A 12,140-nucleotide genomic window follows, 5' to 3' on the forward strand; every position below is an offset into this window, starting at 1 on the left:
ACTCAGCAAATGTTTCACTTAGCAACAAAAATGCTGGGCTCAATTGTGGTCATAAGTCGAGGACTACCTGTATTTTCAGGGGATGGGAGAGGAGGGGGAATGAAGAAATGTCTCCTTCCTTCGCTTGTAAAATGGTTTATTTAGAAAACGCTTTAAAATAAAAACAAAACAACCCACTCCCAAATTTCCTGAAAGCAACATAAACTGAGAATGGGCATTTGTAAAACAACAACAACAACAACAACAACTTGTTCTTCAACAAACCGTTCAGTGCTATTCTTTCATAGTGGCATCTTTGTATTCAAACTGCACCAGTGCACAAAATGGGTGATAAAAGGCTCGCAAAATATATAACGTTCCTTCGATCGCCGTTTCGGACAGCTTAACTTTTCAGCTGTTGCTTATCGTTTTCTTCACAATAATGCACCAGTTGCCATGGTCGTAGCTTGAACTTACTATGCGAACCTCAGGGATGTTTTCTTCCAGCAGAGAGCACAGCTCCCCTTCGCGGAAAACATGGTAATAGCGCATAAAGGCTCTGGTGTCCTGTCCGTTAACCGCGCAGTCTCCTACCGCCACCGCTGATTCAACCACAGACTCGCTGGAGCTAACGGATGAAATCCTTCTGAAGGGTTTTCCCGCAAAGGAGTGACTATTGCTTTGATGGTTACGGCTGTTCTTGACGTTTTCCATAGAACTCCTTAGAAATGAGGTTTCCCCGTTGCGGTGTTGGATTAAGGTTGCCGGCTCCCCATCATAACCCCTCAGGGACCCCGAAGCTGCCAGCCACTGGATTTGTTCCCGGGCTCCACACTTTGTAAACACATCATCATAGCGATCGAGCTGTTGTTCTCCGAGAAGTACTGACTCACACCCTAAGTCTACGCTGCAGTGCCTGAGGGGCTGGACAGAAATGGCGCTGCTTGTCCATCCCACTGCATCCTTCAAGGGATCCATCTTGTCATGTTGCTTTCTTAAGGCAGATTCGTCAAGAGATCTGGAGGAAAACCAGGAACGGAAAGATCTCCCCAGGGCACCGTAAAATCGCTTTTCTTCGTCGGCAGAAATTTTCACGCAGCAGGACCCGGAGAGGCAGTTACCCAATTTCAGAGGGGGTTTCTGATCAAAGGGACCAGGCTGACGGCCTTTTAAATCCATCGGTGGTTTTGAGTGCGTGGTCTGAGATTCCATAGCGGGTGCGGTATCAGTTTTAGGCCCGGGTTTATTGGATTCTGAAAGCAAGCGAGAACACAAGGCTTTGTTCCAAGGAACAAATACATCTTGTTTCTCAAAATGTCGGGTTTTTTGCTCCATAGCCCAGACATAAATCATCATTTGGCCACCGGGAACCAGCACCCTGACCATTTCTTGGATCGCCTGGATTCGTCTTCGTTTTGTGGAGAAATGATGAATCACTGAAAAAAGAAGAGGAAACGTGTTCTTTCATTAGGGCTTGAATTAAATGTCTTTATAATCATATATCAAGGTATTGTTCACTAGGTAGCAATTTTGGTATTTTCAAAATTAATTCTTGGTTCTACTACACTGTAGGGATGCGGTGGCTCAGTGGCTAAGCTTGTCGATCAGAAAGGTCGGCACCTCGGTGGTTTGAATCCCTAGCACCGTGTAACGGAGTGAGCTCCCATTACTTGTCCCAGCTTCTGCCAACCTAGCAGTTCAAAAGCATGTAAAAATGCAAGTAGAAAAAATAGGAATCACCTTTGGTGGGAAGGTAACAGCGTTCCATGCACCTTCGGCATTTAGGGTGGAAGGCTGAGTCAACTTTGAGCCGGTCAGAATTGAACTGCTGGCAGTGGGCAGAGTTAGCCTGCAATGCTGCATTCTAACCACTGTGCTACCATTGTTCAAATCACCATGTCTAATTCACTATAATCACTTTTCATCTTTGCAGATACCTGGTTTTATTGGAGGTGGGAGGCATATTGTAGCTTAAGATTCCAATGTGTTTCCTTAACAACTTTTCTTCCCCTTTGTCAGGGACAACCCATGTTCCCACTCACCACATTTTCTCATTTTCCTAAACACGCATGTTGTTGCAGCTTCACAATTGCAGCTGTTTCTAATTCAGTTCTGCCCGCTATGTACCCAGGCAGTTTACCTCTTTAACTTACTGATATATCTTGCTTATGAGCCAAGGTGGTGCAGTGGTTAGAGTGCAGTACTGCAGGCTACTTCTGCTGATCACCGGCTGCCAGCAGTTTGGCAGATCGAATCTCACCAGGCTCAAGGTTGACTCAGCCTTCCATCCTTCCGAGGTGGGTAAAATGAGGACCCGGATTGTTGGGGACAATTTGCTGACTCTATAAACCGCTTAGAGAGGGCGGTAAAGCAGTGTGAAGTGGTATATGAGTCTGTGCTATTGCTCTCTAATCAACAAAGCATTGCATCCTCTTGCTGCTTCCAAACCCAAGCAAATTATTCTGTGCCCCCCTCCCCATTTCTAAGCGTAGGGGAATCATTTAAGGATGTTTTTATTTTGCAAGATTGTGAGCTTGCTTATATCTAAATAAAGTAAGTTATAAAAAAGGATTGGTAATAAAATGAAGAGAAACATTCCCGCTTAAAATTTCTAAACGTCAGGGTTTTTTTTTCAGCCAACTGGAATAGAGAATTTTTTTTCAACTGGAAATTTTGGGAATGAGGTGTAGGGTGTTTCCCTGGATGCTCTGTCAATGGGGGAAAAACTGACTGATTCATAAATTAGCTACCCAAAGAAAATGACATCCTCAGAATATTCTTCAGGGTTTTTTTTTCTCTGCAGCCATGCACCCAGCGGTGGGATTCAAAAATGTTAGCAACTGGTTCTCTGCCCTGTTGCTGGGTGGGTGTGGCCATGGTGGGCGTGGCCTACTTGGCTTTCTGCACCACCGGGAGGGAGGGCATTTTTTGCCCTTCCCATGCTCCAGAGGCCCCCCAGAAGTCAAAAACGGACCTTTTCCAGACTTCTGGAAGGCCTGTTTTTCACTCTCCAGAGGCTTCCCTGAGCCTCCATGAGGGCGAAAATGGCCACCCTGGGCTCCGGAAGCTCTCCGGAAGCCAGAAACGGGCCCATTTCTGGACTTCTGGAATTTCCGGAAGACCTGTTTTTTGTCCTCCCAGACCCTGTACTTACCCGGCATGATGAACAGGCTATGTGGAGACTCCTGGGAGAGGCAGGGCAGGGTGGGCAGATAACCAGTTTGGTGAACAAGATGCAAAATTAGCATTCAGTTCCCCTGAACTGGTCTGAACCGGCTGAATCCCAACCCTGCATGCAACCTTCTTGTTTTTTTCAACATATACACTATATTGCCAAAACTATTCGCTCACCTGCCTTTACTCGCATATGAACTTACTGTAAGTGGCATCCCATTCCTAATCCATAGGGTTCAATATGACATCGGTCCACCCTTTGCAGCTATAACAGCTTCAACTCTTCTGGGAAGGCTGTCCACAAGGTTCAGGCGGGTGTTTATGGGAATTTTTGACCATTCTTCCAGAAGCGCATTTGTGAGGTCACACACTGATGTTGGACGAGTTTATGTGGCCTACCACTTTGTGGCTGAGTTGCTGTCGTTCCCAAACTCTTCCACGTTCTTATAACACAGCTGACAGTTGACTGTGGAATATTTAGGAGCAAGGAAATTTCACAACTGGATTTGTTGCACAGGTGGCATCCTATCACAGCTCCACCCTGGAAGTCACTGAGCTCCTGAGAGCTACCCATTCTTTCACAAATTTTGTAGAAACAGTCCGCATGCCTAGGTACTTGATTTTATACACCTGTGGCCATGGAAGTGCTTGGAACACCTGATTCTGATTATTTGGATGGCTGAGCGAATACTTTTGGCAATATGGTGTATAAAATACCTGAATTGGACTGACAAAAAGCCTGACTTCCTATTATCTAATCTTCCTATAATAAGTAAATTAGGAAATATTAATGTAGTGTAATGTAGTGTATATCGAAAGCGTTTCCTCCAGTCTCAGGTGTTGAGGCAATTAAAATCTCTTACCTCCCACTGAGATGATGGCATTGAAGCACAAATCCCGAAAAGGGAGGTGTAGGTTATCACAGATCATCACTTCACAGCCTTTACTTCTTGCAATCTCGATTAAGGGGCCACAATAATCGCATCCAAGGTTATATACTAGGTGGTTGACATCAAGATATTTTCCAATCCCACAACCTTAAACCAACCAAAAGAGAATTTTTATGAGAGGTTGATTGCCTTCATTCGTGAGGATTTCTTATATACAAGAAGAAAGCAAGAAATCGGAAAGATGACCATGGCCAACACCACAGTGTCCTACTTAGCTCTCCTGAACATCTTTAAACCTAAAACTTGGGAAGTTGTCCCAGGACTTCTGCACTTTCATTTCAGCATCAGGAATAATGATGGGTTTTCTAAGTTGGGGGGGGGGATGCTGGGTAGGAACTTAAACACCTCTCCCTGCTGGAAGTGGATCGGAGTCTTTCCAATGAGAAGGAGGCCTGGCAGAGATTCAACAATAGGGTTGCTTTGGATTGGTTTCCCCCATCCGATCTCTCTGTGTGCTCTGTGTGAAGAATGTACGGTTCAAAAATGGACCCTCAAGACAAAGGAGGAAGGATGTTATATGACTTCCACTTCTGCTCCTCAAGGAGGGGAACATTCCAGTGCTTTAGACAATGTAGATCCTGTATGATCTAAAGCAGGGGTCTCCAACCTTGGCAACTTTAAGACTTGTGGATTCAACTCCCAGAATTCCTCAGCCAGCTGGCTGAGGAATTCTGGGAGTTGAAGTCCACAAGTCTTAAAGTTGCCACGGTTGGAGACCCCTGATCTAAAGTGCACAGATAATAAGTTCATTTCCTCGGAGAGAGTTTGAACCGTAGGGAATGGTTATATGGTAATAAGAAAAAAACTAGTCAATCAATACCTACCTTCTGTCGATCAACATAATTCAGAACAAGGAATTAAGAGTTTTTTTCTGATCATTCTCCTCCTCACATCCCAAACTGCCATTCTGCCTATGAGCTCTTCACACAGTTGTGATTCTCCTTGTCACTTCTTTTCGTCCATCTCATGGAAGACGATTCGGACAGTAAGGAGGTTGGTGAGGAACATGGGTCAGTCCTGGAATCTGGGGAAGGCTCTGATGAGGGTTCTGTGTCGGAAGCAGAGATGGGGCCAGGGCCATCCAACAATTATTGGCTGCCTTCGGAGTTAGACATCAGTGAGACAGACAAACAGCTGGAGCCTGTTCCCAGTGTGCACATGCACAGAATTGCCAGAGAAAGGGAACAGCTAAGGAACAAGAGTCGACTTGGGGGTAAGGCCACAGGTGGACGGTGAATGGCCCCTCCCAGAGGAAATAAAAGAGGAGCGAAAGGGGAGTGGAATTTGCAGGAGACAATTAGTTCATTCCTACATTCTTGCCATGTATTGCGGTGTCTGAAAGATATCGGCCTGGCCACTCTCCAAGCCTGATAAAGGTTGGTAATTGTGAACTATCTGGAAAGACTGTGGGAGGTGAAAGATTTTGCTGGAGAGGAACTCACTGTAAATTAAATAAAAGGGGTTTATCAGGACGAGGACTCGGCTTCGTGCTGCTGGGGAAGCTTAGGTCAGAACAAAAAAACAACAACAACAACCCCAGAACTTACCAATATCTGCAATCAGGCTGCCAGGCTTCTGTTCAAGTAAAAACTGCCGGACACGAGGCCACGCTTTGTCTTGTAAGTCATTGAAATAAGAGGCTGTGCTTTCGTAGACCTGATGGACATGCTGCTTTTCTAGCTGGAAGGCCTCATGTTCCATTCTGCAAGAAACCACAGACTGAGTATGCATTAAAACAGCAACAAATCTAGAGACTATGATTAATTTCTAAAAACACAGGGATAATGTGAAGTAACCATCCTCTGCTACCAAATGTGATGTTCCCGTGGGTCGTCCATGAGGCCAATGTTGAGAAAAGACAGGAGACAAATTTTCTCGAGATGGAGCGACCCAGATGAGAGCCTGAGAGCCCCTTTTATTGAGACAGGACAAAGGCAGGAGGAGCAATAACATGTGATAGAAAACAGCCTGTAAAAGTACAATTTCTAATCTACTGCTTCAGGAAAGTTCTCTCTATATATGGTCAAATCCTGGGCGTCATTGGTAGGGCACATCTCAGAATGTTATGTTATGCATTATCAAGATGTTATGGCTTTCTCGGAGCCGGTTGTCTCCTGTGTGATTCAGCGTGGCTCTGCAGGCCCTAGTATGAACTAGGCCATGGAGGACACACACCTGCACAAGGAACTATATTACAACAGGATAATGGTCAATCCCTGATATCAGGATGAATAACTTGCATCCCCTGAATGCAATTGTTCCTTTTTTTCCCCTCAAAGGGAATCACCCAATTTTCAATTTTCATCCCATCTACATCAACTGCATCACTTGACTTGTCCCATTGCAGTCCTGATTTGTCACCAAACAAGAGTATGGAGAAGGCCTTGGAAATAAATGGAATTAAGGAGAAACTTCCTAACAAGTGAGAACAATTAACCAGTGGAAGGTCTTGCCTCCAGAAGTTGTGGGTGCTTCATCACTGGAGGTTTTTAAGAAGAGACTGGACAACCACTTGTCTGAAATTGTATAGGGTCTTCTGCCTTGGACTAACAGAATAACAGATAACATAATAACAGAGTTGGAAGGGAGCTTGGAGATCTTCTAGTCCAACCCCCTGCTCAGGCTGGAAACCCTACACCACTTCAGACAAAGGGTTATCCAACATCTTCTTAAAAACTTGCAGTGTTGGAGCATTCACAACTTCTGGAGGCAACTTCTGTTCCACTGGTTGATTGTTCTCACTGTCAGGAAATTTCTCCTCAGTTCTAAGTTGCTTCTCTCCTTGGTTAGTTTCCATCCATTGCTTCTTGCTCTGCCTTTGGATGCTTTGGATAATAGGTTGGCCCTCTCTTCTTTGTGGCAGCCCTTCAAATATTTGGACTCTGCTATCATGTCACCCCAGTCCTTCTTTTCATTAAACTAGACATACCCAGGTCCAACCATTCCAGACTAGAAGACCTCCAAGGTCCCTTCCAGCTCTATTCTGACTGTAAACTGATTATATTATTATAGTATACTCTATATTGATACTATACCCTATATAAGGTAAAGGTAAAGATTCCCCTCACACATATGTGCTACTCATTCCAGACTCTAGAGGGCGGTGCTCATCTCCGTTTCAAAGCCGAAGAGCCAGCGCTGTCTGAAGACGTCCCTATGGTCATGTAGGGCATGACTAAATGTCGAAGACACACAGAACGCTGTTACCTTCCCACCAAAGGTGGTTCCTATTTTTCTACTTGCATTTGTACATGCTTTCCAACTGCTAGGTTGACAGAAGCTGGGACAAGTAACGGGAACTCACTCTGGGGCTCGCACTAGGGATTGGAACCACCGGACTGTCGACCTTTCTGATCAACCAGCTCAGCGTCTTAGCCACTGAGCCATCGCGTCCCATACCCTATGTAGCCAGTCTCAATAAAACAGAGTTCTAATATGTCTTTTCATATCTTTCATAACTTAGTTATCTTGAACAGCTGATAGTGAGGTTCAATACAAATAAGACTCTTCAAAGCTTTCCTGTAAGCCTCCTGAATGGTTCATAAAGAACCATCCAGGTATCCTTTCCTCTGCTCTGGAAATGTTTTCTTCTACTCCCTGGAACAAACTGCTCACTTTGAATTCAAACCACTTTAGAGAATTGCCAGCCGATGCCAAAAGCGCATTGTATTTTCTTGGCTGAAAATTGAAACCAAAGACTTTGGTCGAAGCCCAAAGTCAACACAAACTTTTTCTAGAGATCCTTCAATGGTTGACGTTGACCCAAATAAATTTTGGATAAGCAGGTAGCAGGTGAACTGCGATTCAACAGATATTGAAACAGAGAGCAGCCTAAGCTATTTAGGAACCCCAGCTATCAATAACATGCTTAAATAAGAGTTTGTATTGCTAAAGGATAGGCAAGTCAGCAGCAGCAATTTTATATGAAGTTTAAGGCAGTGTATGTGGACCTGGTTACTGTTGTGGCCCAGCAGGAGCCGTTGAAGCTGCCGATGGACTCCGATAGCGAGGACCCACATGTGTCTGCTATGGAAGATGTGGAGGACCCTGGACAGGGTTCAGACTCAGAGCAGGGACCAGAGAGGCTGGTTGGCCACCAGGAGGCGCCTAAGGTATGGAGCAGTGGGGAAGGTCAAAGGGAGTTTGTCCCTGAAGCCAGGCAACAAAGGGCGGAGAAATGGAGGCAGCAGTTAAGGAGACAAACTCATAAGAGATAATCAAGCCCAAGTGCTTGCGGCTTGGTCCCTCCCAAGAGAGTATATAAGAAGAGACTTTGGGAGGAGTCCTTTTGCAGGACACAACCGTTCGTAGTAATCTGGAGAACTCCTTGTCTGCCTTGTGTTCCCGTGTCTGTTGGAATCTGGGTTGCTGCCAACATCTTGCCAGTGAGTCATACCTGGGCTTTCAGCCAACAGGATTATAATTGCTGTGAACAAAGAGTGGCAAACAGCTAAGCCTGTGTCTGCATTCATTACCGGATGGAGGGGGGCCAGAACAGGTTACTATACCTTAGATCTGTGATAGCGAACCTATGGCACGCATGCCCAAAGTGGCACATGCAGCCATGTTGCCTGACACGTGCTGTGTCGCCTGTTCCTCTTCCAGGTCTCTGGCATGCATGCATACGCATGCAACGATCAGCTGGTTTCTGTGCATGCGGCAGTGTCAGAAACTAGAAGAGCTGGTCTTCTGTTTTCTGGCGTCCAGCTAATTGTCACACACGGCAATAACCAGAAGACTAGCTGCGCATGCTGGTAAACCGAAAGTTCATTTTCTGGCACACACATGTTCCCTGGGCGGCAGCTCCTCTTCCGGATTGCGGCCCCAATGAGTGATGGTGAACATTTTCAGTGCCATCACTGTCTTAGACTAAATGATGAATTCAGTCACCGAAGCTCAATTAACACGCCATTATCTTTTTTTAAAAAAAACAGGAGATATCAATCAACATTTTAGACAAGGAACAGAAGCTTGGAACTCCATCTTTTAAAAAAGGTGGTTTAGTACTGAAGGACCAAACCAGATAGAAAGATCTACATCAGTAGTGGGTTTCAAAAATTGTTCGAACCTACTCTGTGGGTGTGGCCTCCTTTGTGGGAGTGGCTTGCTGCCCATGTGACTGGATGGGAGTGGCTTGCTGCCCATGTGACCGGATGGGAGTGGGCCGCCCATGTGACCGGATATGAAGATGCCGACGACACTTGTCAGAACAACCTTAAATCACCTCACACACAGCAGTGGCATGCATATAAATATGATGTAAACTTGTTTTTTAAAAGGCATCTTTGGTTTGCGTTAAAACAACTTCAACACACGCAATGTTCTGATTGCACCACAAACGCAGTAGTCATCCTTACCTTTCACAGAGGCACTGAGTTTTATAAATATGAGCTTGATAGTGTAGAATAATCATATCCAAGGACCAGTGGTGGGTTTCAAAAAATTTTGGAACCTCTTCTACGTGTGTGTGTGTGTGTGTATTTGATAACAGAAAAATGTAAGCAGCCATTAAATACCTTCTGATAATTTGAAAAATCAAGTGAATTTCAAATGCCAAGCAAGAAACCTCCCTTAATTCAGTTAACATTTGAAAACCAAGATTGCTATGCAAATACTATTCGAAGGTGCTCGAAGCAAAACCCATCTTCCTTGGGTTGGGTTTGGGATGGGGGTGGTTTGACTAAGTCTGGGACTGTCACTTCTACTTACATATGCCACTCCATTTATACCAAGCAAGGCAGAATTTCCATAATAGTGTGGCAGCAACGGGGAAAACAAGAGTTGCTGTTGTTACGTGACTTCAGTGTTGCAGTTGTGATGCATCAAAAACTATACAGATTAACACATGAGCGTGGTTGATTTGGTTGATTTCAAAAATAAATAGGAATCTCCAAAATCAAGGTCTTTCTCAACTTGTGTCTAGATTAGGCATGTCAGGGCCACAGGTAGTCCTGGACAAATATTAATGTGTCCCCACAAGATAATAATAATTGTAATAATTATCTTGTACATCAGATACGTCAGACTGGGAAGCCACCAACACAACAAGTATTAGAATTTTATTGATATGGATCATACTAGCAGAATCTTGAAAATCTTTCCCCTTCTCTCCTGCTGGCACCAAAGAGCATCAAGACAGGGTGCCTTTGAGGTTCTTTCTCACCCCTTTCTATTTTCATAGGGTGAATTTATGTTTTCTTAACAGCTGCCACATATTTTCAGCAAAGCTCTCTCTATACTGCTCTAGGCAACCTTCTGTTGGCCAACGTGAGTCACTAGAGAGAGCATTTCTGTATCAACCTGATATTGTCTTATTAAATCTCTTCCTTTCTTACAAAAGAAAAGATAATAATAATTATAAAAAAAATAAAGGAAGATTGGTTTTTTCTATACATTAACTATAGTATATATATTTACATGCAGTCCAAGACAATTCCTGTTCACACAGTGGCCCAGGCAAACCAAAATATTGGTCAGCCATGCTCCAGATGTCCAATTAAATGACATGCTGGCTGGAATTGTTGCCGTTGTAGTATAAACCACAGTCGCGAAGAATAAGTAGGGGACAACTAATACTAAGGTCCTTGATTAGACATTCCTGAAGGCAATAGTTGCGTGTTAGAATATTAGGTGAAAATTGTTCAAAACAGGTTTATTTATAGAGACTGACATGTATTATATTAATGATGCCTTATTCTGTTCCAAGTGAGCTCCTTCCAATTAATGACAAGCTGTCAGCCTTACCAGGTAAAACAGATAGGAAACATGGCCCGTTAAGCTAATTCGCCTTTATTGTAAAGCTACATTAACAGAATCTTTACAAGTTTGAAAGTACAGCTTTTCTGCCATCACCTTCACAACTCAACGTAAGGAGTGCTCTTCCTGAGCCTCTTGCTCTACCCACAACGCAGCTCTGAGCTATGTTCAGGGGTGGGTTCCTGCCAGTTCTAACCTCTTCTATGGAAGAGGTTCCACAAATCTACAGTGCCATTTAGAATCGGTTCCAGCTCCCTCCCCCCCCGTCCGTCCGTACACCATCAAGATGAAAGCAAGAGGAGGAATTCTGGGAGGTGAAGTCCACAAGTCTTAAAGCTGTCAAGTTTGAACACCCCTGGGGTTTTTTTTCTAAAGGTTTAGGGGTGCAAGGGTCTCGTAACTTGACAGCTTTAAGACTTGCGTGCTTCAAATGCCAGAGTTTCTGAGCCAAAATTTGGTTGCTAAGCAAGAGAGTTATTAAGTGAATTTCACCACATTTTACAAGTTGGCCATGCTCACCCAGTCACATGGCTGGCAAGCCACTCCCAGCCGGTCACATGGCCGGCAAGCCACTCCCACAAAGCAGGCTACACCTACAGAAGAGGTTCTAGAAATTTTTGAAACCCACCACTGGCTATGCTGTCTCTGATCTGACTCCTCTGTGTCTCTTAACGCCAGTCCCCCAGAGTCATTCCAACATACAACTACACAAGCATGTTTCAAATTAACAAATTAATGTCAATTCTTTGCCCTTCATTAAATGAGGCTTAGCTCACTGTACTATATAATAAGGCTGATTCCTCCCTTCCTTCCTTCTGTAGAAAGTTAGCACCACTCCTCTCCTAGGAGAATGAAACATTTTGAGAAATATTAAAAAGGCAGAATATTATATTTCCCTGGATGATAAAAAGACAGAAACATGTTTGTAAAACACAGAAAGCAGCTCCCTGACCCCAGCAGATATTAAGAAAAACTGGGCCCAGCCTATTGACAAGGCAAAAGACCTCCAAGCTCCAGGGTGATGGGATTACGGCATGACCCTCCAGGACATAATAGGATTAACCCATCTAGCAGCAGAGCTCATCACACTGGCACAATCCCTGGGATCATTGCATCACCCAGCAAATTCAACCAAACCAGGGATTCAGACAACCTACAAAGTAGCTATGACCCCTACAACAGCAAATAGAATACATGTTCTTGCCCAGGAACAGAAAGTTCAATTGCAAAGCCCAACAGAAGGTCTCTCTCTCTCTCCTCTCTCTCTCTCTCTCTCCTCTC

The 12,140-nt window shown here is 44.4% G+C and overlaps 1 protein-coding gene across 1 annotated transcript; it reads right to left on the bottom strand.

Annotated features, from left to right (window-relative positions):
• Window positions 1–220: 220 nt before the first annotated feature.
• Window positions 221–5,834, bottom strand: TRMT9B (tRNA methyltransferase 9B (putative)). Its single transcript, XM_032224614.1, has 3 exons — window positions 5,651–5,834; window positions 4,017–4,190; window positions 221–1,415 (listed from the first exon to the last, which is right to left on the bottom strand). Exons 1-3 carry the CDS (start codon window positions 5,832–5,834, stop codon window positions 391–393), a joined length of 1,383 nt encoding a protein of 460 aa, XP_032080505.1. The 3' UTR covers window positions 221–390.
• Window positions 5,835–12,140: the final 6,306 nt, after the last annotated feature.

This window comes from Thamnophis elegans, chromosome 9 (assembly GCF_009769535.1).
Source record: "Thamnophis elegans isolate rThaEle1 chromosome 9, rThaEle1.pri, whole genome shotgun sequence".
Classification (NCBI taxonomy): Eukaryota; Metazoa; Chordata; class Lepidosauria; order Squamata; family Colubridae; genus Thamnophis; species Thamnophis elegans.